Source organism: Takifugu rubripes, chromosome 18, assembly GCF_901000725.2.
Source record: "Takifugu rubripes chromosome 18, fTakRub1.2, whole genome shotgun sequence".
NCBI lineage: Eukaryota > Metazoa > Chordata > Actinopteri > Tetraodontiformes > Tetraodontidae > Takifugu > Takifugu rubripes.
Window position 1 is genome coordinate 7,418,301 of NC_042302.1, and position 22,350 is coordinate 7,440,650.

Genomic DNA, 22,350 nt, shown 5'->3' on the forward strand with positions numbered 1-22,350 from the left:
TATCAGGTTTGCCATAATTAGATGTTTAGCAGCGGGGGGGCGCTCCCTTCTGATTCTCTAATTTGATTGAACATTGTCTCATCGCTGTGCCGCTGGTTTGCCACATGGGGAGGAAGAATTAATTTTAATCCAACAGTTTATTCAAAACTCCAGGGAATTCACTGCAAAGCGAAATCCTCACCTGTTAAAGGAAGCCCGTTGTTTGTTCTGTGATGAGACAAACACAATGTGCAAATGAGAAGGTAACGTAAAATAACACATCTTTATCAGTGTCTGTGAGCCAGCTATGCTAGTATTTGTCATCATTTAACGTCAGCGTTTAAATGAACTTCACAATGTGTTGGGGGGGGGGGAATTCGGAAGTCTTTCACCCAGAGGTCGATAACCTTTTAGGAACCATCGGGCCCTCCTCCCCTGATTCAGAGATATATTTTCATTTATACATTTTGTGAGTATATTAACGAACAGCACAGCCACTGTCCCACTGTGGAGCTGCAAAGCCTCATGGGAGAGGTGGTGCGTGCAGACACCTGGAAAAACATGCAAACAGAAATCAGAACTTCTCCCTGACCTCCTCAAAGAGAACCTCACACTCCACCCTCTATAAAAGTCTAGCGCGCACACGTCCTCCCTCGCCACCCGCCTTCCCTCTGACTCTCTCTCTCTTTGTCTTTCGCTACTTTCGCCTCCCTCGCCCTTCTCTCCGGTTTCACGGATCAGCGGAGAGAGCAATTACATCAGCGTCGGTCTGGCGGTGTGGAGATGAAGCGCTGCGTGGCTGTGGGCAAACACCTGGCCACGGTTAAAGGAGTGGGGGGGGGGCAGATGTGCTGCAGGTTCTCTGGGCGTCTTTGAGGCCTTCCGGCGTGGAACACTGTTGTTATGATGTAGAGCGCTGAATCCCAATCGTGGGAACGGGCACGGTGTGCGCCTAAAACCAACCCTGTCACACGCAGTTAACGTTACGATCCGTCATAGCACAACTCTGCGCCGCCAAAGTTTCTGAGGCGATCCATTCCTTACCCGCGGAGTCACATCTATTTGCATTACAAACGAAAGGTCTTTGAAAGCACCAGTATAACATGCCATCTCCTATATGACTTCAAACCTGGCCTCAAAAACAAGAGAAAGTGCACGACGACACAACGGAAGGACGAAGAGGGGCCGCTCCCTGCAATCTGCCCCTGATGGTTATTCTGCTGCATTTTGAGGAGTAAAGGGGGGATAAAAAGAGTGGAAATAATGCAGAGGGTGGAGAAAACAGGAGAGAAAGAAATGAGGCTGCACCGGGAGGTCGCAGGTCTGCTCTTTACCCTCAGTCTAACCTCCGACAGACTTTAGACAGACATGTGGTTGCCATCTGGCCTGGCTCACCGTGCTGTTGCTGATTTATTCTTAAATGCTAGTTGGACTGCGCCTCTATGGGTGATTTAGCTTTATTTTATTTCCTTTAGCTCAAATGGGTTTGGCTCTTGTGTTAAAGTGTTACATTCAGCGAGGTTTTCTGACCACTAGGACGCATCGCCAATATGCCCGAGCTGGGCTAGGATCCAGGCCGTGACGACCTGAAGTTTTCAGATGACATCACGAGTCACAACAAGCTAAAATTCAGGTGTTTACATTCACTTTTATTTAAGTTTTAATGACTGTAGCAGAACTTTACTCTGAGTGCTCCCTGCTGACCCCCCTGGTCATTCACTATCATGACAACCCCTCTTCAGCCTGGTCAAATAAGAATATCCAAATTCCTCCAAAAACCTTCCTTGAATAGAGTAGGTGGGTCTGCCTTGGTGCCCTTTCAGATTTCCCAGGATGAAAAAAAATCCTGCTAATAAAAGTTCCTTGGTGGAAAAGGGGCTGGTGCGAACTCTGATAGCTAATGTTTTCATTTGCAAAGTCAATGTTAATGGTTACACAAATCAAATTAATCTGCAAATCCATGACCTACTCAGACTCTCTATTGCAAGGGAAGACCTCTCCTACATTATTGTAGCACACAAACACCTAAAATAACCTGTAAAAACATTGTAAGGAACACCTTTTTTGGGATCCTGCAACTCATGAGCTACGTAGGAGGAACTGATGAAACCAGACTTTGAGTGAAGTCTTTACTTGGTCATTATACACTCGATATCAAGAAAAAACACACAACTCCACCACGGAGGCTAAAGAAAGCAGTTATTTGGGGGGGAAACTATGAGGTCATGCAGCCAGAAAGGCAAACAGAGAGCAGAGAGATGAATGACTCCTTAAAAACCACCATGGCCGATTATTCACCCGCTCATCGCAGCCGACCGAGGAGTCGGGTGTTCGGACCCGACGCAGAGCCACCTGTTGCACGCTGAGCTGTGGCGCCACCCGCTCGCCAATTAACAGCCAAATCAACCTAAACGGATTTCCGTTTGATAAATCTTTCATGATACCAGGGATTTTACACAAACGCACAGTCAACGGCGCTAATTTAAAGCAAATAGGAGGCTTGATTAAAAATTCCCCAGGCGTGGTGGTGCTGGTGGGGGGGGTAAATGCTTGAATAATTTATCAGATTTAATTGATGCGACTGTGGCGGTGTAAACAGAAATGTTTTGATGTCCGTAATGCATTTTGACATGAAGATTTTTTTTGGGGGGGGGGCAAACTGCCGCCTAAACAAACCTGCGAGTCTGAGGTGGTGGAAGAGGGACGCAAGCTTGTGTGTCGCAACGCGGGATGTAAAAATTACAGATTGCAATCATGTGTGCATGTGTAGGAGGGCAAGCTAAGCGGGGGGGGGGGGGGGGCACAATGACAGCAGGAGTTGGGGGGGCACCAAAGGACGATGAGAAACTGACCTGCATGGCATGTCTGGGCCCGCTGCCCTGTCCACTGGGCCCCTGGTAAACATCGCAGTTATCTGCAAACAAACAGAGTTTACCAATGACTACGAATGAATACATGAAGTTCTGATGGAATAACTGTGTTGCCCCCCCCCCCCCTTTCCCCCCCAGCACCGTGAAGGCATCGCCACAATGATACAATGTACACTGAAATTCATGAATAGCCAACAAGAAGCACCCCCTTTGTTTGTAGGGGGTAATGTTGACTGAATTCTTAAAGGCATTATTTTGATTTGAGATGAGCGGGGGCTCATGGTAGCGTGTGTGTGTGTGTGTGTGTGTGTGGTGGGGGGGGCTACAAGATAGTCAGAGAATCATATGAGGAGGCTTGTGTCGAGGGAAAAGAGTGGACAGAGAGAAAGACAATTGGCTGGTAAGGATGGAATCACCATTCTGAATGTCATGGGAACAGACACTGAAGAAGAGTGTGTGTGTGTGTGTGTGTGTGTGTGTGTGTGTGTGTGTGTGTGTGTGCAGAGGTGGGTAGGATAAAAGGAGATAAACAGTTGCAGAGATGACAGGCTCACATCCACATGAAAATAAAAAGTCTGACGCAACAAAGCGAGATACAAAGATACACAGCAGAATCTGATGTCAGCAATCCAGACAGCAACTCAAAGTAACCCCGGCAGCCCGCAGGTACGCTGGGTAATTGGCACCGTTTGTTTCTTCCAACCCCTTCAATTTATACCCAACAATGACAATAAAAGTCTAAGCGAAACCCACACAATGCGAAAGGAGGAAAAAGGAGCTAGGAGCAACGCTGACGCCACAACAAATGCGTTTTTGACGCCCGACAAAAGTATCGCTTCCACATCAAAGCGGGCCTCACCTTTCGCAAAGGAAAACGGGGGCGAGGTAAGTGGAGGCCCTCGCTTTATTAACTCCCAATCAATAAACATGCGCTCCTCGGCGAGGTAATCAGGAAACGCCGGCGAATGGCCTGACAATGTATCAAAGCTGGTGCTCCGAGGCAACGGCGCCGACTCTAACAAGCATTTTATTACCAGTAGCTGTTACTGACATTAGTCAAAAACCAAAAGAGATAAAACAGAATAAGGAAAGCGGAGGGGCGGGAGGGGCCCCTCGGCCCCCTCGGCCCCCTCGGCTGAGACTATGTACCTCGCATGTTTGATAGCCGCACGCTTCCTCTTTGATATGACAATAAACAGTTAAACGCATCAAATGGGCAGTGGGATGTAAATATCGGGTCGGGGGAGGGGCGACGGACCGGTCCTACAGATTTGAAGCACGTTGGATTGATGTAGGTTTGGGTTTTTGGTATAAAAGTTAAAGCTCTTCTGTATCAAAGCTTTTGTTAGCCTTGAGGGAGCAAATAGAACCTTTGGAGCTCAGTAAAATGAAAATACAATCTTACAAGTGTTATTCAAAATCTGTACTTCTGTACAACAGAATTAACAAATTGGTTCATCACCAAATTTCTACTTTTTTTGTCTGCTGAAGTTTGAGTCTAAATTCAACAGACTTTCCTCGACTGTTGACCTTCAACCTTTAAAGAACAGTTTGGAAAACACATATTGGGACATTTTTTATAGGTTAGCTTGTCTGTTAGCCAAATTATGACCCCCCGCCAAAATAAAGCTTGTTAAGTAGTTGCCCTTTGTTAGTGAATGCAGATCTGGGGTTGTATATAAGCTACGTTGCCTTTCCACATAGAAAATGGTGCAACTGGCAACATTTGCAAAATTAGAAGATTAGAGAAGAAGATGCAAACGATGGGGTTAGATGGAGATGCGCTGTGGCGACGCCGGAGGGGAACAGCCAAAAGTAGTGGAAGAGTCAGCACTTGGCTCGCTGAGCTTGCCTCAAATAGACTAGAAAAACAGGAAATCCTCAAAGAAAGAACCTAATTTTAGCCCAATTAAGCATATCGTCTACTTAAGTAATTGTGTTTATGGTTTTTCTTCTTCTGTCTAGGCCTGGAATGCTGCATCTCATTGTCTGGTGTTAGTGGTTGTTCGAGGCCAATTTTACACCGCAGCAGGTTAGCTAGGTGAGTTGTCAGCTAATTTGTTTGTTTCATTCTGAGGGCATAGCTGATATTAAAAGGAAACCATGAGCGGCGCGGCTACGGGAAAAGGAGGACGGAATGGGGGGAAAAGAGCACGGAAGGGGAGGGTGGGATGAGTTTACAAGCCCCAGGTACGGTGAATGAATGAGTGAGAGGATGCAGAAGGAGGCGGTGAGGGAGAGAAAGAGGGAGAGAAGAAAAAAAATCTAATCCAAATAATTTTCACCCCGTGGGCGTTTAAATGCAAATCACAGATCAAAGAGGTTTGGAATGGGAACGAGCGAGATTGGAAGAGAATATCATCAAGCCAGGGTTATATATGTATGTTCAGGATGTGAGACAGACACGCTGGACCCAGGTAATGGAGCTGACCTGCACTTGAACACCCCCCCCCCACACACACACACACACACACACACCCTACTACGCCACCATTCCCTGCATGTACAGTAAACTGGAAACTACTGTCATTCTTTCCGGTTTCATAGTCCTGCCGTCAAACCAGCGTCAAATTGCGCTCTCACGCGTTGGCGCCACGCTGGCCCCCCCAGGCCCCCAAAACAACAACGTTCTTATGGCTTCACCTTCGCGCTGAAGAGGCTAAAGTCAGGGAGGAACTCCAAAGTCGCAGGACAACAAACAGAGACCTTGGCAGGGGGTGAACGGGGGACGGGACGTCCAGACGATGTGACGCTTGACGGATGTGACTGGAAGAATGGGGAGAGTCGCCGCATTAATGTCTAATTAATGTCTGCCCCCCATTAATGTCTGATTAATCATTCAGGTCTGCCTCGCCCACCTGAAGCTGTCAGAACTTTTCTTGTGCTCCGACGTGAAGTGTGACAATGTTGTCACGCGCCAGACGCTTTTGTCGCCTGCCTCGGACAGCGAACGCCAAAAGCCATTCATCAGCGATTGGTCGTCTGATTCTTTTGAGAAGATGATTGCGATTGTCGGGAGTTTGGGTAGCAACGGCCGACCCGCTACCTGAAATAAGCTAGAAAGCAGAACCCGACTGTTAGCTCTTACGTTGGCCAGTCAACAGCCCTGATCGCCCAAAACCTGGAGGCCAGTCCCCTTTGCTCCTCGGGCGCCGCCTTCCTCCCCAAGCGTGGATTAGCGCTCCGCAGCACTTTGACTCTCACTGCACACAGAATTCCAAACACAGCCGGGGTTTCGGCGTGGGCCAAACAGGACCCGCCTCAACAACACCCCCCCCCCCCTCCAGGTATTTGAATCCACAGTCCTCAACGCCTTCTCCTTCACAATCATGCATTCATCCTTCAGCTCCACCGTCAGCTTGTTATTGCCAGAAATCCTTCCTGCGCTCAATGTCACCTGCTTTGTAATCTGATTACTTTGCACCGGAATTAGTATGTATATTTAATGCATTTTTTTCTACCTCCTTTCTCCTCGCCGTCTTTTATTCTTTTTAAATCTTGATGAGTGATGTGGGGGAACAGGGACGGGGTGGGGTTGCTCTCCTTGCATGTCTGGCGGATATGCCAGGGCCGCGCTAATAAATGACAGCTGATTTATGCGTCTGTATTCTTTTATTTATAAAAAAAATACCAAGCGGGCTGATTTCTGATATTAATAATACAAGTGGATCCACTTTGATTAGGCTTCTGTGGAGAGCTGTGCATATTCAGCATTACAATTAAAGCCTCTGATGTGAAATAGGAATGACACGCTAATGAAGCGAGCTAGCGAGCCTGAACTGCGACTGTCCAACAGCATTACGGCCCATCTCAGATGAAGAGTAATTATACCGGGAACACTGAAATGTCATTAAAAATCTTCAGTAAGTGATTTAACCCACCGTTCCTTGCTAATGCTACAGATTTCTTCGTGCCACAACCACCCTCACCACCCCAAGGTTGCTCTCTTTTTTTATTTTTAAGGCCCTTGTGTGATTCCAAGCTTCCCCATCGGAAGTTCTGTCAACGCAAAAACATCACCAGAATCTCTAAATGCTGAAAATTATGCGGCGAAACAGACGCGCGCCTGCATTGTTGTAATTTAATTGCAGAACTCAGTGGTGCCACCGGTGGTGGGTAATTGAAATCATTCCATTATAAATTCCATTATGAATTGGTAATTAAGGCCAGAGGTGATTACTGTGGATTTAAAATGATAGTCAGCTTTTTTTCCCCCTTTTTCCTATTTTCTTCTGGAGCGTAACCTCTGCAACCACCTGCACGAGATCCACCTCGAACACGCGAGAGGAGAAAGCAATACGCTGGAGATGTGTGTGTGTGGGGGGGGGTGATAAAGGCGAGGAACGTGTTGTTTCTAAGAGGATTTAGCTAATCGGATTCTTCTCATTCTGGTTAGATGTGCTCGTTGTTGTTGTCTTTCAAGCATCCAGGAAACAAACAATGAGATGAATCAGGGCAACATGTCGGATCCATTGTGGAGGCAAACGTGGGGCCGAGACGGTGAAAGAGGGGGCGTCTGATGCGTGTGTGCTTGTTAGATAACGCCACGGGCGAGAATTCATGAATATCAGCACTTTTTCACCATTTTGGGGGACTAATCCCGCGTTGCACTTGGAGAAATAAGCATTTCCCGTGCGTACGTTACGCCTGCGCCTCACATCCACGCCGTCTTTGTTGCTACCTTCACTTCAGGTCCCTCTGATGTAACGATGACTGAAGGTTTTATGTATCACCGACTTCCGTTGAAGTTGTGTATTGACGTGCGACAGCGGGGTCTGGTTTGTTTGCGTCCAAACAAAGTGACCAACGGAACTCCGGCCTCGTGGGAAAATTTGTCTTTTCCGACTGTTTTAATGCTTTTTTCAGTGCTTAAAACAATGAACCAAACCAGGAAACTTACCAGAAACACATCTTTGATGCCCTCTGGCACCTAAATTGGATACCGGCTGGGCAGTTGCAGCAGTGGGCTTTGGGAAGGGGGGTGGAGCCTAGTCGCCCGCCACCGAAGCCTCGTGCCGTGCCTCTGAGCTATGCAATTATTTTTTTGTGCCCAATATCAACTTGAGAGCAATGCAAATTATTTAAGACGCGCTTTTCAGGGCCCGCAATTATAATAATGATGATCTCAATTAGCGTTGCCATTGCCTCGGACTATTTAGCAGGCAATTTCGCAGCCTGGGGGCAGAGGGGTGTTCATGGGAGCTGACGTGTCGCATCGCTGGGTCAGGGAAAGACAGGAAGACAGAGAAGAAGAGGATGCACTAGTAATCAATAAATGGAGAGATCGGAGATGGTTCGGAGCTTGACCTAATTGGTCAGAGTTGATGAGGAGAGTTTGCGGGGAGGTTGAGGAACTGTCTGGCGTCCTGCTGCACTGGCTTATCAAGACGTTTGGGAGCACATCCAGTGGTGGTTCCTCAACCCTAAACCTACTTTACAGTTCTGGGTCAGCAATGGGAACTGAGAGCTAGGCCATGCTAAACACAAAACCTCACCTCTCAGCTAACACCGGCAAGAACATGAATAAGGTTATTACCCAAAAACGAGGAACTATTGCCCCCCTGAAAAAGGGAAAACTCGTCCATTTTGAGTGCACTCTGTCTGGCAGTGTCTGATCTAGTGTACTGCACTGCCATAGTTTATTAGAGGAACTTGGCTCCCCCTGCACCATTCATGTGGAAAAGGCCTGCACCAGCAGCTACCCTTTCTTTTATTCATCACACTGTAAATAACTCCACTTTATGAAAAGCAGCCAGTGTGACTCACGGATACCTCTCTAACCACAAGCCATTATTATTTCATGGCTTTTGAAAGAAGGGTCTATAGCAGCCGCTCTCACACTTTAATGTCGGAGCTCCCTCTGATGTTGTGTAGTACACAGCGGCCCTTGTTGCGCTCCGTATGCGATCCCTCACTTGAATTCACAAACACTTCCAAGTGCATAAATAGCGCGGAGGAGGAGCGCCTCGCGAGCTAGCTAATGCTCCGGAACGCCATTGCTGAGGAGATAACAGGAGCCTGCCATGGCTGGTGCCTGGGACTGTCTGTCTGCCAGCCTTTATGAAAAATGCTGTTGTTTTCTGACCTCTCATGGGACATCATATGGTGGGGGGGGGGGGGAGAACATGCATCAGTGTTAGGAATAAATGACCAGTGGACATGACTCAAAGAGTCCCGCAACGTCTCTGGGCACCCTTTGGAACGTGTCGAAGGCTGTCGGCATACAGACGAGCTAATGGGCAACCTATTGGTCATGGTGGATTCCGTTTGAATCTCAATGAGGGCGTCGGCGTGCCGCTGCTCCATGACCGACAAGGTGTGGTAGGCCCGCCGGAGCTGATTTAGCCACGAGGGCCATCACAGCGTTTTTACCAGTCAATATACGTCCATCTTTTTTTTTTTTTTTTTGGGTGAAACGAATTTTATATCTGTGTTTCTGGAGGGCGGAGAGGAAAAACTGGGGGAATTTCTTGCTAATGCTAATGAGCAGGTGTTTTTTTTTGGATTAGCCTGATTTATTAACCGAGTTTGAAAAGCAACTTTGAAGATGAGCAGCAACAAAACACTGGTGCTTTATACTGGGAACTCCATACTGGGACGTGTTTATACATGAAAGCAGTGGGCTTGAGTCATGCAAAGGCTAAACCCATTACAGGTCCAGAGGGCTGTCCCGCTCCTCTAAACAAGACTCTAGGTGCTGCTAGCTGGAACAAAGCCTTGTAACATATACATTAATCTTTAATTGTTTTTTTTCTCCCCAGCACTTTCTTTCACGTCTCTGAAGTAGCAGCCTGGAACGTTAAAAGTGTAATGCCGGCTAGATTTCCATGGCAGCGCCTTTGTAGAATAAAAGATATATGGGGAAAACACTCTCTGATGCTGGAGGTAGACAGCTGCTTTTCAAATTTCCAAGTTTTGGTCCTTTATTTTATTCAGCAGTGAAATGCCATGAATACAGAAAATAATGTCTGTTACAATTCTCAACCATGACCTTCTAACGTCGGAGAACTTTGAACATATGGACACAGTACACGGTAATGAAAAGTACTCGAAAATAAGGAGAAATTAAAGTCGTTGGATCTCGAGCGAAAGGAAATGGAACGGAAATAAGGTCACCAATTACATAAACATATGTTTGCTACAGTCCCGATTTACTGTATACATAGGGGGGATCATATTCCCAATTATTAGAGGATAGCCGTAGAAAGGATACATGACTCAACTGCCAGACATAATGCTTCATAAAGTATGCACAGAGGTACAAGCAATAAATACACACAGTAGGTAAAGCCTTACAGCTAAGCAAAGCAGATGCAGAAAAAGCAGGTTTGCTATTCTTAGCGAGCAATGAGAGAGAAACAGTAAAAATTCAGGTAAGTCAGAAAAGAAACACTTAAGTTTTTTTTTCCTCTTAGAAAAAAGTCTGGTAAATTTATGGGTCCACCAACATGTTTTTTTTCTTTTTTTTTTACATAAGTATGCACAGTTATCAAAATACAGACAAAATCAACCCAGAAAAAATCCAGACAATCCTAGAATCTAGTGGAGGAGCAGATCGCAGTTCTGGAGGTCTTTCTGGTATTATGTGCAAGCAACTATTTTAGACTTTTCTTTTTTGACTTAATTTATACAAAACCCATGCAAATCTACAGGTAATATGCATTCTGTGGCTGACAGGTTTTATCCCTCCCGATACAGCATCTCTGAGGTAACGGACTCCTATGCATCGGACGTCCATTTGGGCTGTCCTCCCCGTGGGTTTTTTTTCTTTCTTTTTTTTGTTGGTTCATGTTTCCAGTCCACCAAATGAGTTTTAGACATGCATTTTTTTTTAAAAATAAAAAAACCACAATATTCCCTTACAGGTAATCTATACATCATCATTCTACAAATGTTTGAGGACAACCTATTACAATGCAAATCTTCCGTATCTTGACGCGGGGGGGAGGGGAGGGGGGGGTGTAAACGTCGGTTTGAAGCCACGTCCAATGAGACAAGCGCGGTAAAGTGTAACAGCTCTTGTATTCTAATAACTCGTGCAATCTGTCGTAATTGTTCGGAATTTCCTGTGCAGAGGTAGAAGCCTTTTTTTTGGGTAAGTGGGAGACCCCCTATTTTTTAAAAGATGATGTTCTCCTTATTTGGTGTCATGAGATTATTAAGAACGCCATTTTCCTGTTTTTGCTGACTCAGCTACGTATTGAAGGGATACGCTTTGCTCCTGTGTGTGTTGCATTCGTACGACCTGCAGGTGGAGCTCTGTCCAGCTCTTTGACGTTGGCACAGTGTCTCCACTTTGGTCAAAGCCAAGCAGACTCGCTGCTGGCGGGACAAATTTCTGGAGAACGCCAACGGGAACGCTCGATGTGGGTGGTTTATCCCATAGAAGAGGAGGCAGAATTTTGTGTAACTTTGGTTTACTGAAAACAGAAATGACTCTTAAAGCGACGACATTTTTTCTTAATGACATTTAGCTGCGAGGGGAACGCCAGGAAGCGTCTGGTTCGGAAGCGACCGACCGGAGCTTAAAGCAAACATCACCTAGGAGCGGCTAATTTTCACCTTCTGTGATGGCTATTATTATTTGCTTTTTAAACTAAGCCACTTCATTTCATACCACCTTGAAATCATGACTTACCAGTATTTGGCTTCACTAGATATTCTTGTTTGGTTAGCGGTGTTTTCAGTTTTTCGGATTCGACGCGGCATCGGAGACAAGACGTGACGTTAATCGGACGCTCTCGCTTAGAACAACCACGTTACCACCAGGTTAGAAATCAAAGGTAGAAAAGAACTGAAAGGAAAAACACTCCCGATGTATCAAAAATAAAATCACGACAACACACGTGTTTTCTGCACGTCCACTGAGCACACAAACGTTTTGGTCATTAATCCATTTGTACAGTTAGCTGCTCTCTACCGGTCAAATCGCCACAAAATACCTGCAGTTTATAGCTCCTTTGTTACCAACAGTATGCCGGGTGAAAGGCAACAAAGGAAAAAGATTTGACGTTCCATAAGTTACCAAATTAAGCTAGCTAGCTCCCCCCTCTCTCTTTGTACGCGGGGCTGGATGAAACAATCCCAGAGGTCATTCAAAAGGTAGTCTGAGGAACAAAAGCGTCTCTTTGTACGAGTTTAAAGTGGCAGGAGGGCCGAGAGGCTCCTGTCCGTGAACTATTGGCCATTGCTAGTGTTGGCTTTGGTTTCTAGCTGTCGCCTGTGACTGGTTTGCAGGTAGACAAAGCTTTCGAACGAGGAGGTAAAAGCAGAAGAGCGAGAAGGAGATCAAGCAGAAATGCATTTGTTTTGTAAAATGGTGCTTCACACTAACTGGGGTTTTCTTCCCTAACTGAATTTACAGTTTCTTCTACGTTGAACCACAAACAGATATCAGATGGATTCTATTTTTTTAGGATTTTTTTTTGTCCCCTGTTTGGATAGTTTTGGTACCGCGGTTCTGTTTTTGGGAGTCGGGGGAGGGGGGGGTGGCATTTACAGTCCATGGTGTCTGAAAATGATGCTTTGAAATCAAGAATGGCCTTTAAAGAAGCTGAAACAATAAGAATAGTAATTATAATACTGGTTCGTAATAGCAACATACAGGCAGTGACACGAATTTCTGAGACTACTCCTGTGCAAAATGGGAACAGAGCAACAACTCGACTTGAACCAGCAATCGTCTCTAGACGTCAGCAACTACTGATGGGGGGAGGGGGGGGGGGGGGTTATTCACAAACATAAAATGTCTCTCTTTTTGGCAGTATATGAGCCTGCTAGCTTTCAACAGAACACGAGCTGCTTGGTTGTGTCCTGTCGTTTCCTCCGTCGTCACTCTAGTGTTCGTGGCTGCGCCATCATTGAAAGAGTGTTGGGGGGGGGTTTGTTGGTTTTTTTTTTTAGTCAGACATCTCACGCCTGTCAGGTTCGGGGATCCCAAAGGGCTGCAACAAAGAGTTCCTCTGCACTGGGCCTCCGGTCAGATGCATGCTCAATAAATAGTCCGAGTGGTGAAAGGTGTGGAGTGGTTTTTATTTTCGAGTCTCGCAGGACGTCCGTGTGGGAGAAACAGTGCGGCTGGGCGATGGGATACGCTGGACCAAAAACCGAGGCTAGTCACTCCAGGTCCTCCGATAAGTTCCCTTCCTCTAGCTCCCGGTCGTCGTCCAGCTCCGGACTGTGATTGGCCGTCGTCACGAGCGACATGGGGCAGTCATCGTCATCCATGTTAAGTGGCTCCTCCTTCACGTGAATGGGCGGCCTGTGGCACAACCACATAGATATCATAGTTGTTAAATGGGAAATTTGTTTCAATTAACGCGCTAATTTCGTTAGCTCCTTGAAATGGCGGTAGGAGAAAAATTTGGAGGGGAAAAAGGGTTCAGGCCAGGACAGATAAACATGCTGTTGCATCAAAAAAAAAAGGTGACAACATCCATTACATGCATTATCTACAAGCCTCGCGTTGGTGAGACGCTAATTTGACACGATGCCTCACGTCTACTGTAAGAAAAGTGCATGAAAATTGCATGAAAAACACGGCCGTGTAAGGCAGATAAGCCGCGATGTTCCAGACATGTTTGGCATTTAAAAGTTTACTGATGACACCAGGTTGAAATACATGAAAAAGGCAAAAGAGAGGGAGGGGGGGGCAGGCCACATGATAAATAATGGAGAATTTCTCATCCCTGAGCCCCCTGGAGCAAAGGCAGAGGAGAGGCTTTTTTATCTAGTTAATAGAAAGCGCAGCTACTCGTTAATATGCAGGGGCTGTGCGTGTCGCTCCTCAAGAGGAAAAACCGGCAGCTAGGTTCTGCCATTAATCAACTTCAGCCCGGCAGTTGGCTCGGACACCATGATCCATGTTTTTAACTCTAAATGGATGAATATCTTCAGCCACTGTCAATAAGCGGCGATGCTTCTCGCCTCAGAACAACAGAAGAAGCGGGCGGCTTTTTTTTTTTTTTTTTAAAGTGTCGGCAACTAACAAGAATAATAACGCTGTCACGCACAAACAAGGCGTAACACGATCCGGGGGCCCCGAGTCGGGAAGAGGGGTTTTGTACCGCGATGATAAATCTGACAAAACCTAATTATTCCTGACACATCGGATGCATCGGTAAAATCCCACCAGACTCCGAACGAGAGAGGGAGACTTATCAAGTGGTGGTACGTTAGGACTCGTCTCGTAGCCTCTCTCCTGGGCCGCCTTCATCAGTGGGGGGGAGGGGGGGTGGCTTTGAATTTGAAAAGAATTTTTAAAAGGTACAGATGGCTTTAATATTCAGAGCCAAATACTGTAAATTAATATTCTGGTGGGATGAAGAAGACACATGAATATTTCCTCCAGATTGATGGAGGTTACAGAAACACACACACACACACACACACACACACACACACACACACACACACACAAATAAGTGAATATGATAATATTTGTTAACAATGTAAAATATGATGCCTGATGATTTTTGTGAATTATTTGTGATTAAAATATTTTTTTGTGTCCTTTTAATTCAAAATCTTGTGAACACCTCATATTATTATATTTGTTTATTTAGGGTTTTAGTGATTCACACAACGTATTATGTGAATTATATTAAAATAAAGAGATGAATAGATTGAACACACCCTGTCATGTGATACTGGTATTAATAAATACGCTCAGTCAGTCCAGGTCTATTCAAATCATCATGGATTAGTCACTAAAGTAGGCCAGCGAGCACTTGAACGCACCGTGACCTGGGTGAATGTGTGAAAGGCCTCTGCTGATGCTTCCGTACGCGGCTCGTTGTTGTTTGTGCGTCTTTAGAGGAGCCACACTCCCGGAGCCGCTTTCTGACGCTTTATTAAAAATATGTGGATGAACCATTTAGTGCTTAATGGCCGGCTGCTATTATTGAGTCGATCAGGAGTCAACGCCGGACTTTGCGGTGTAATAAATATGAGGCGCTCCGTGTGTGTGTGTGCGTGTGTGTGTGTGTGTGTGCTCTCGAGATGCCCGCTCTCACATCAATAGAAGATTAGCACTGGCAATCATGCTGAGGTATGTCAGGGATGCAAATAAGGTCATTAGTCCACAGGTCTAATGGTAGATTCAAGGTGTGTGGAAGGGGGGGGGGGGCATGAGAGATGCAGCACAGAGAGGAAACAGAGGTGGGGGGGTGGGGGGCAGGGGACAATCAAAGGAATTCATAATGCCTCACTATGATTCATTAGCTAACACCAAAGCTGGGCGGTCACCGTCAGACAGCACAAGATGGAGCCGGTACTCGCTCCCATTAAAAAGGTTTGGTTTTTTATTTTCAACGGTCATTTTCAGTTTTAAAATTGTTTGCAAAGAATGCTGCGGTTTTACCCCCTCCTGGGCCGCAGTAACGCTTTTTAAGCGCAGCCCTGAGGGCGTACACGAGTGGCCTGCATATGCATACGCACACGCACCGCGGCCTGAGGCGATCCGGTCCGCGGTTAAGCAAACGGCATTAACCTCTGGACGTGGTTGGGATGGAGCGCTCCGTCTAATTGCCGGATAGCTTTGGCCGTGCCGGAGTTCTCTCCTGAGGAAGTCCTTTCAAGGTGATGTACTATTTAGTTTGGTGCTACAAACCACTCTATTATTTAAACAACATCGTGGAGGCAAAAAAAAAAGGACGGAAAAACACATTTCTTCCATTTTGAGCTTGTCGTGGTGTGTGAGGGCGGGCTGGGGGGGTGGGGGCCCAACACGTCTCCGCGGCCATTTCTGTCTGCGTCGAGGTGGCGAGGCTGGGGGAAACAGCAAAGCGAGTGGAAAACACGGCAGTCGGCGCTGTCCGGTTACTGAAAGTTAGATGAGCTGGGGGAGCGCCAAGACTGGGATTCTGTCAAGATTTGCCCCACTTATCGCCCCATTTCAGAGAGGGGTAAACACGTCCAAATACAGGAGCGTATGGACGTGCGTCTGCGGCTGACCTCACGCTCACGTGGAGCCTGAGTGCAGTGTTTGTCCATGACAGAAGCCACGCCCACTCTGATGGACAGCATGGCGAGCCAGCGGCGTGTAATTCCTGTTTGTGTAACCCCCTCGCGTGCTACCGTCGGACTCTCCCGCTCCAGACCCCCTTTTCCCCGACATCAATTTTTAAAAATGATGTCTTTCCCTCACAGCTCCATTATACCAGAAATAGGAAATAGAGATTTTTAACGTAATTAATGCTACACGTGTTCAATATTAATGGAGACGGCCGTGCATAAAATATGGCAGCTAACGCCCTGTAACGCAGACAGTGCTGTAATTAAAGACTAAAGTAGAATCGGGACTATTTATAGGACTGAACTAACTCAAACACCGGTGTCATTGACCATGGTGGGGGCAGGCAAAGGAGCCGAGTCATGATATGATAGTGGCGACAAATGGAACCTTGCCCCCCGGGTCAGGGGATACCGAAGAAGACTGTGGATTAAATATCAGCCAATTAAACCAACAAAGGGCAAAAGGACAGTGAGTGGAGGTTTGGTATGTGCTTGGATTCCTCGACAGCATCAATAAAGGAGTTATTATCTGCTTATAACAGAAACGTAACGTTTTTCCATGCAGATATTCTAAAGGTGGCAGAACTCACATGTGTGCAGATGGGGAATATCCAGGGCTGCCGTGTCCATTGGTGTCCAAGTGGTCAAGGGATCCGTTCAGCTCCTCGTGGGCCGACTGCATCAGCATCGGCGGGCTGCCGCTCAGCATGCCGGGGGGGCTGCCGCCCAGTAGGCCGGGGGGGCTGCCGCCCAGCAGGCCAGACGCGTCTCCGCCCAGGAGGCCGTGACAGCTGCCTCCCATCGGGCCCGTGGAGCCGCTGTTCATGAGGCCGGGGGTCCCCAGCAAGGGAAGGGAGGTCTCCGCCAGGGCGGCCTGGCGATGGAGGAGGTGGGGGCGGGGGCAGGTAAGAGGGGCAGGGGGACGTGACAGAGGAGAAAATGAAAATCTTCATAATTGTCCAAGCTCGGTGGTGTTTCATTCTGATGGGGGCTATTTTCGCCCCGTTACACCGTGCAGACACCCACGTCCCGCCAGCTGCCATTCATGTGCTCATGTGTGGTTTGGCTGGTTACCCCCCCCCCCCTCCCTTCCAGGGGGGAAGAAAAAAACTTTACTTCAAAATAATAAAAAACTCCTGACACTTTTGCCTGCTGAGCATTAAAGTTATATACAGTGATTAAATTTTTAAAGTTTTTTGCCATGAGCACCTCGCCGGCATACACTATGAAGCCAAATCATTTATGACAGCTTAGATAAATATTAATGCACGTGCCCCCTGCATTTGCACATGCCTCTATCAATCCAGCCGGCCTGCCGTGGCCGAAAGAGGGGAAAGACGGAGGGAAAGAGGGAGGAGGAGATGCTTCTTGGGTTGACCACACGGTGGCCTTCTGAGGCTGAGGGCGCAAAGGGAAGTGAGGGAGGAGAAAGAAGGGGAAGAAAAACTTGTTTCTATGAGCGTGGGGCGCTAACGTGAGCCGCTATTGTCCTCGCTAACCATACGCTGGTCACTCGGCGGTTAAGTCCTGCCAGTCGGTCAGAGTGGGTGCGGGTTCCTACCTGTAAGCTGGCATTTAGCGCCGTTCCGTAGCCGAGACTGGAGGGCAGGTTCTTGACGAGCGAAGGGCTTCTGGAAAATCACAAAACAGGAGGTGTCAAACGTGGAACGCAAAAAAAAAAGGCGGCGGAGGACGGGCAGCGGGTCCTCACCCCGTGATCTTCTGCGACCGGCGCTTCTGGTACTCCACCTCGTCCACCGTCCACACCGCCCCCTTCACGTTCTCCACCCGCACGAAGCACTTGTGCAGGCTGAGGTTGTGGCGCACGGCGTTCTGCGGGTCAGAGGGACGCGGTGAAACATTCATCCGACTGTCCAGACTAAGGCAGTCGGGGGGTGGGGTGATTTTTTCCCCCCCTTTCCTTTCTTGAATTTAAAAGGAAATTCTTAACATTCACGCATCATTGATTTAATTAGTAAAAACTGAGTGAGAGTGAATGCTCTTACAAGTCCTGTGCACAGTACATATCAATCAGAGTAAGTAGGCTAAAAGGAGGTAATCAGCATAGCGAATGGCTTATGGTGGTGACAGAAGTGGTAATGGCGGCCTTGATAATGGTGATGTCAGTAACCCTCTCCGCTCACGAAAGGCATTCCTCTTAATGGACACATCGGTTTAAAGATGACAGTAGCGCCAGAAGAAAGAGCGTCATCAGGAGGCCGTCCCCCCCCCCCGCGGTGTTTCAGCACGCGCGCCGATAAGCAGGATTAAGGTGAGCTGTATCTGACATCTATATGTCCCAATAATCTGCATGTGGTGTCAAACGCGTGCTTACATGACACAATTATCTCTCAAACGTATGATGGAAAGTGTGTTTAAATTCAAACCGGGCGGGTCTGTCAGTAAGGCGCCTTAGTTTATTACAAAGGGGAGAAGGATGTATTAAAAATAGGTCCTCTTATATTAATATGACAATAATTAAAACATGCATCAGACTCTACAAATAATAACCTTGGTTTTAATATCCCTACCTCTCATATTTATCACCTCCCTGAGCGTGGTGTGTACTGCTTTTTCTCCAAGAAAAAAGGATTCTGGGAAAAAAAAAACCTCATAAGCAGATCTAGCATCTGACCTGAAAATCCCAGGATTTGATTGATCTTAATGCCCATGGCTCTGAATATGATAATTTTAATATTAATGAGCAAATGAGCAGTTTTATTATGCATGCTATATAGTTAGAACTAATAAGCTTCTGGGTGAGCGAAAAAGAGAGTGTGTGTGTGTGTGTGTGTGTGTGTGTGTGTGTTGGGGGCTGATGAGACTGAGATATTAAACTACCTTTCATTTCTTTCTCTCCTTTTTTTAAACATACATTCTCTCTGTTAATCAAATGATGTGCTGGTTGCTGATCAGCGTTGAGAAGGGGGTGGATGTAAATAGATCGCCATGGTTATCGTGCAGGCTTGGAGACATGGAGCTATTTCTGATGTCAGTGCGCCACCGCTGCCATTCTAGCTCAGCAACAATGGAACTTTTTTTTTTTAATAACCAAGATAATAATAACCACTTCTTTGAAAGCGCCCGCTTGGCGATGAGACCTGTGAACGTAGCTTGCGTAACTTCATTACGCGGCAAAAATGTGGCCGCTGTCGCTAACAAACTGGAAAAGGATGCCGGTCTTCCTGCGCGCCCTCCTGAATTGGTGATCACACACTCTTGAGCTCATTTGCATCCCAAATCCAAATTAATTCACTTTGCTAAATCTAGTGCCGTCCCTGACTTTGCATGCTGATGAACGGCTGCTCGGAGGTTTTCCCTCCAGTCCTCCGAGCGGCCACAAAAGCAAAAGGTGGCGACATTTGAGGGGGCCGGAGGATTATAAAAAAGAGATATTCTTTATCAGCGCTTCGACACACTTCTGCCTGTTCTGTGTGGGGGAGACAAACATAAATGCGGGGACAGAGAGGACGGATACACAAACGGGCCCTTTAGAATGGAGAAATAAAGGGAGCTCCTTCCACGCGTGACATGCCGATTCTCACTTTCTTCCACATGAACACACCCTTAACCCTCTCTTTGACGCAGCTCATCTGCATGCACGCGCCTGTCTGTCCCCCCCCAGCCGCGAGCTGGTTAACAGACATTTTTCCCCTCCTTTTAATTAACCAATGATATGCGAGAGAAGGTGGATGCCGGGGTGGGAGGTGGGGTGTCTCTCTCAACAAAAGATGCTGATGATGGAGTGGCTGCTGTATAATTAGGGCGTCAGAGCACCTCTCCTCTCCACGCCAAGCCTCCGCTATTAATTGCACAGAATTAGAAAACGATATCTGGTGCAGAATAATTCTCTCGGCCGTCACTTCCAAACAGAAAAAGCCAAAATGGTGGAGAAGGGAATAAAGCAACAGAGGAGATAAAAGACACCCCTGAGATGATAAACAGGAAGACGTGAGGAGGAGGGGGAGACGGGGGGGTCGTCGAGGTTACCTTCCAGGTGGCGGCGTTGCGTCTGAAATAGGCGAACGTGCGCGTGAACCAGCTGTAGATTTCATTAAGGGTTAACTGGTGTTCGGCAGAGTCGATGATAGCCTGGAATGAGATGACATCAAAGAACGCTTTACTAAGGAGGCCGCGCCACTCACGGGCGCCGTGCACGCGCCGCCGGATTGTGCGAGCCGCCGTGATTCATGCCGCAATTAATTTTAATCTAATCAAGCAAAGTTAATTTCTTTCCCACTCACCTGTCTTATGAGGGTTGCATAAGTAAATGGCGGCCTGACATCTGCGTTCTTATAAAACTCGTAGTTTGGGGCGATCTCTGGAAAAATAAATACTGTGTCACCACCTGAAATAATTGGCAAATTTTTATTCCTTCAGGTAGTGAATTTGCTCAAGGTTTCATCAAAATCAAAAATGGGAGGAGAAACAGTGGGAGGGGGGGTGAGAGAGAGAGGGGGGGGGGGCAGCAAATCAGCATTTTCCATGTCTAACAAAATGCATTTTTAATTAATCTTTCTCATGAGAGATCTTAAACACTAATACATCCATAAAATGAGATCTGTGTAGTTAGTTAAGGGTGAAGTTGAATAATTTATGCGTCTTCACACTAAACACAGAGCGTAAATACAAACATCAAAGACCGAGCGTTTAAAATGCAAAGCTTAATACACAGAACATCTTAATGTAATAAATATTGTATTTTCTTCCCACTGTTATTTGAACTTAATTAACAGTCATTTAATATTGATGCACAGAGGAATTTCTTGTCTATTTACATAAAGAGTGATTAAACACAGGCTTCCTTTTATAAACCAAGCAGATGTCAGACGCTGGAAAGGCTGCGGTCATGTGTGTTTATGTCACTGTTTAGTGTGTGTGTGTGTGTGTGTGAGAGACAAGAAAACCATTATAGGCTGAGTGCTTTTAATGCAGGAGTACTCACACAGAAATTTGCTTTTTCAACATTATGTTAAACACGAAGACATGTCGGTAAAAAAGTCAACAAGTTTCTAAATTGAATTTTAATCAAAGTCAAATCTGCAGGTGTGCCTCAAATTCACAAATATTCATCTCGCTTTGAGCTGAATTCTCCAAGAACATAAAGTCGTGTGTGTGTACGTGTGTGTGTGTGTGTGTGTGTGTGTGTGTGTGTGTGTGTGTGCTGAGTAGTTGGTCCTACCTGACGACAGAGGCATGGAGTATTTGTCAGAGTGGCGTCTGCGCATGGCCCCCATGCTGGGGACGTTGGCTCCTCCCAGTACTGACGGCACCTGGGGCATGGCGGCCATGGGCGTGATGGGAGCCGTCGGCGTGGTGGGGGTCTGAGGTAAGTTGGGGGGAGACGCTGGGGGCAGGTTCTTGGACATGGTGACGCTGGACACCAGATTGAGCTGGAGGAGGACAGAGAGACACGGGTAAGACAGTGATAAAGTAGCGTGGGGGGTGGGGGGGGGGTTAGTTTGCGGTTTCCCCGACAGAGCCGAGCGTCTGCTCTCCTCCTCTTTAACACAGCTGTGTTTCCACTAACAAGGCTCGTGGAGAGGAGCCAGCCCATCTCCGCTAATTACAACCACCAAATTGTATCATAAGAATTCTAATTAGAACACGCTGTTGGAGATTATTCCACGATCAGCCTCCGCGCTATCCTGACTCCCATCTCGCTTTATCTCTCCATCGCGCCCGCCCTCCCAAACCGCCCTTCCTAACCTCCCACTTCTACCCATCATTCCCGCCCGCGATCCTCTCGCACTTCCTGCTTTTGTTCCGACTGGAGCTCGCCGGGGTGCTCGTCTCCCTCGACGTCAGGGACCCACGTTACGCCGCCATTACCTCTGGCGCCCATGCCAACCGCGATCGCTAATTGTCCGGCACCCCCCCACCCCGACCCCCACACCCGCTGCCGCCACCTTTGCCTTCGCTTCAAATCTCAAGTGAGAGGCTCTAACCGACTGGAAAATTCCTCGCTGACCTTTTAGTCCCTCTGCTAATTTAGCTGGAATGGTAATGACATTGTTACATATTCACACCAAATTGCCTTAATTGTGAGTCCACGAGTGGAATGCTCCCGTTTGTGGATTTAAAAAAAAATGCCCGGAAAGATGGAAGGGAAACGAGGGAGACGGAGGAGGGAGGCTGAGAGAGGAAGGTAGCGGCGTTCATTGGGGGCATGTGTTGATAAATATGGCGAAATGTCAAATTTGAGAGACTTGAGGGTTTTTTGGGGGATAATTATATTCCCACTTAGCCGTAAACGAGCTGCTACGTGATGGGCTGGGACCAACCTGGACACGTGCACTCTCTCTCTCTCTGTTTATTCACAAATTACATTTATATTATTAAAACACAACGATAATGTAAAAGATGCATTATTATTCTCATAAATTGAGGCCTCCAGCCACTCGTTTGACATATTTCCAGCATTAGCAGGTTAGCATCGACTAAAACGACGCCGCTGGCTGAATGGGGCTACTTGTCTTCCTTTTGC

General features: G+C 47.0%; 1 protein-coding gene across 10 annotated transcripts in view; it reads right to left on the reverse strand.

Moving 5' to 3' along the window:
- Positions 1-9,746: 9,746 nt before the first annotated feature.
- foxp2 (forkhead box P2) overlaps positions 9,747-22,350 on the reverse strand; it is a 79,835-nt gene continuing 67,231 nt past the window's right edge. For 8 of the 10 annotated variants that reach the window (XM_029851558.1, XM_029851564.1, XM_029851563.1 and 5 more), the window contains 7 exon segments: positions 21,046-21,256; positions 20,108-20,211; positions 19,854-19,955; positions 17,575-17,696; positions 17,425-17,494; positions 16,454-16,737; positions 12,966-13,110 (listed from right to left, as the gene is read on the reverse strand). In XM_029851558.1, coding sequence (XP_029707418.1) covers positions 12,966-13,110; positions 16,454-16,737; positions 17,425-17,494; positions 17,575-17,696; positions 19,854-19,955; positions 20,108-20,211; positions 21,046-21,256 — 1,038 coding nt within the window. 10 annotated transcript variants of the gene reach the window in all.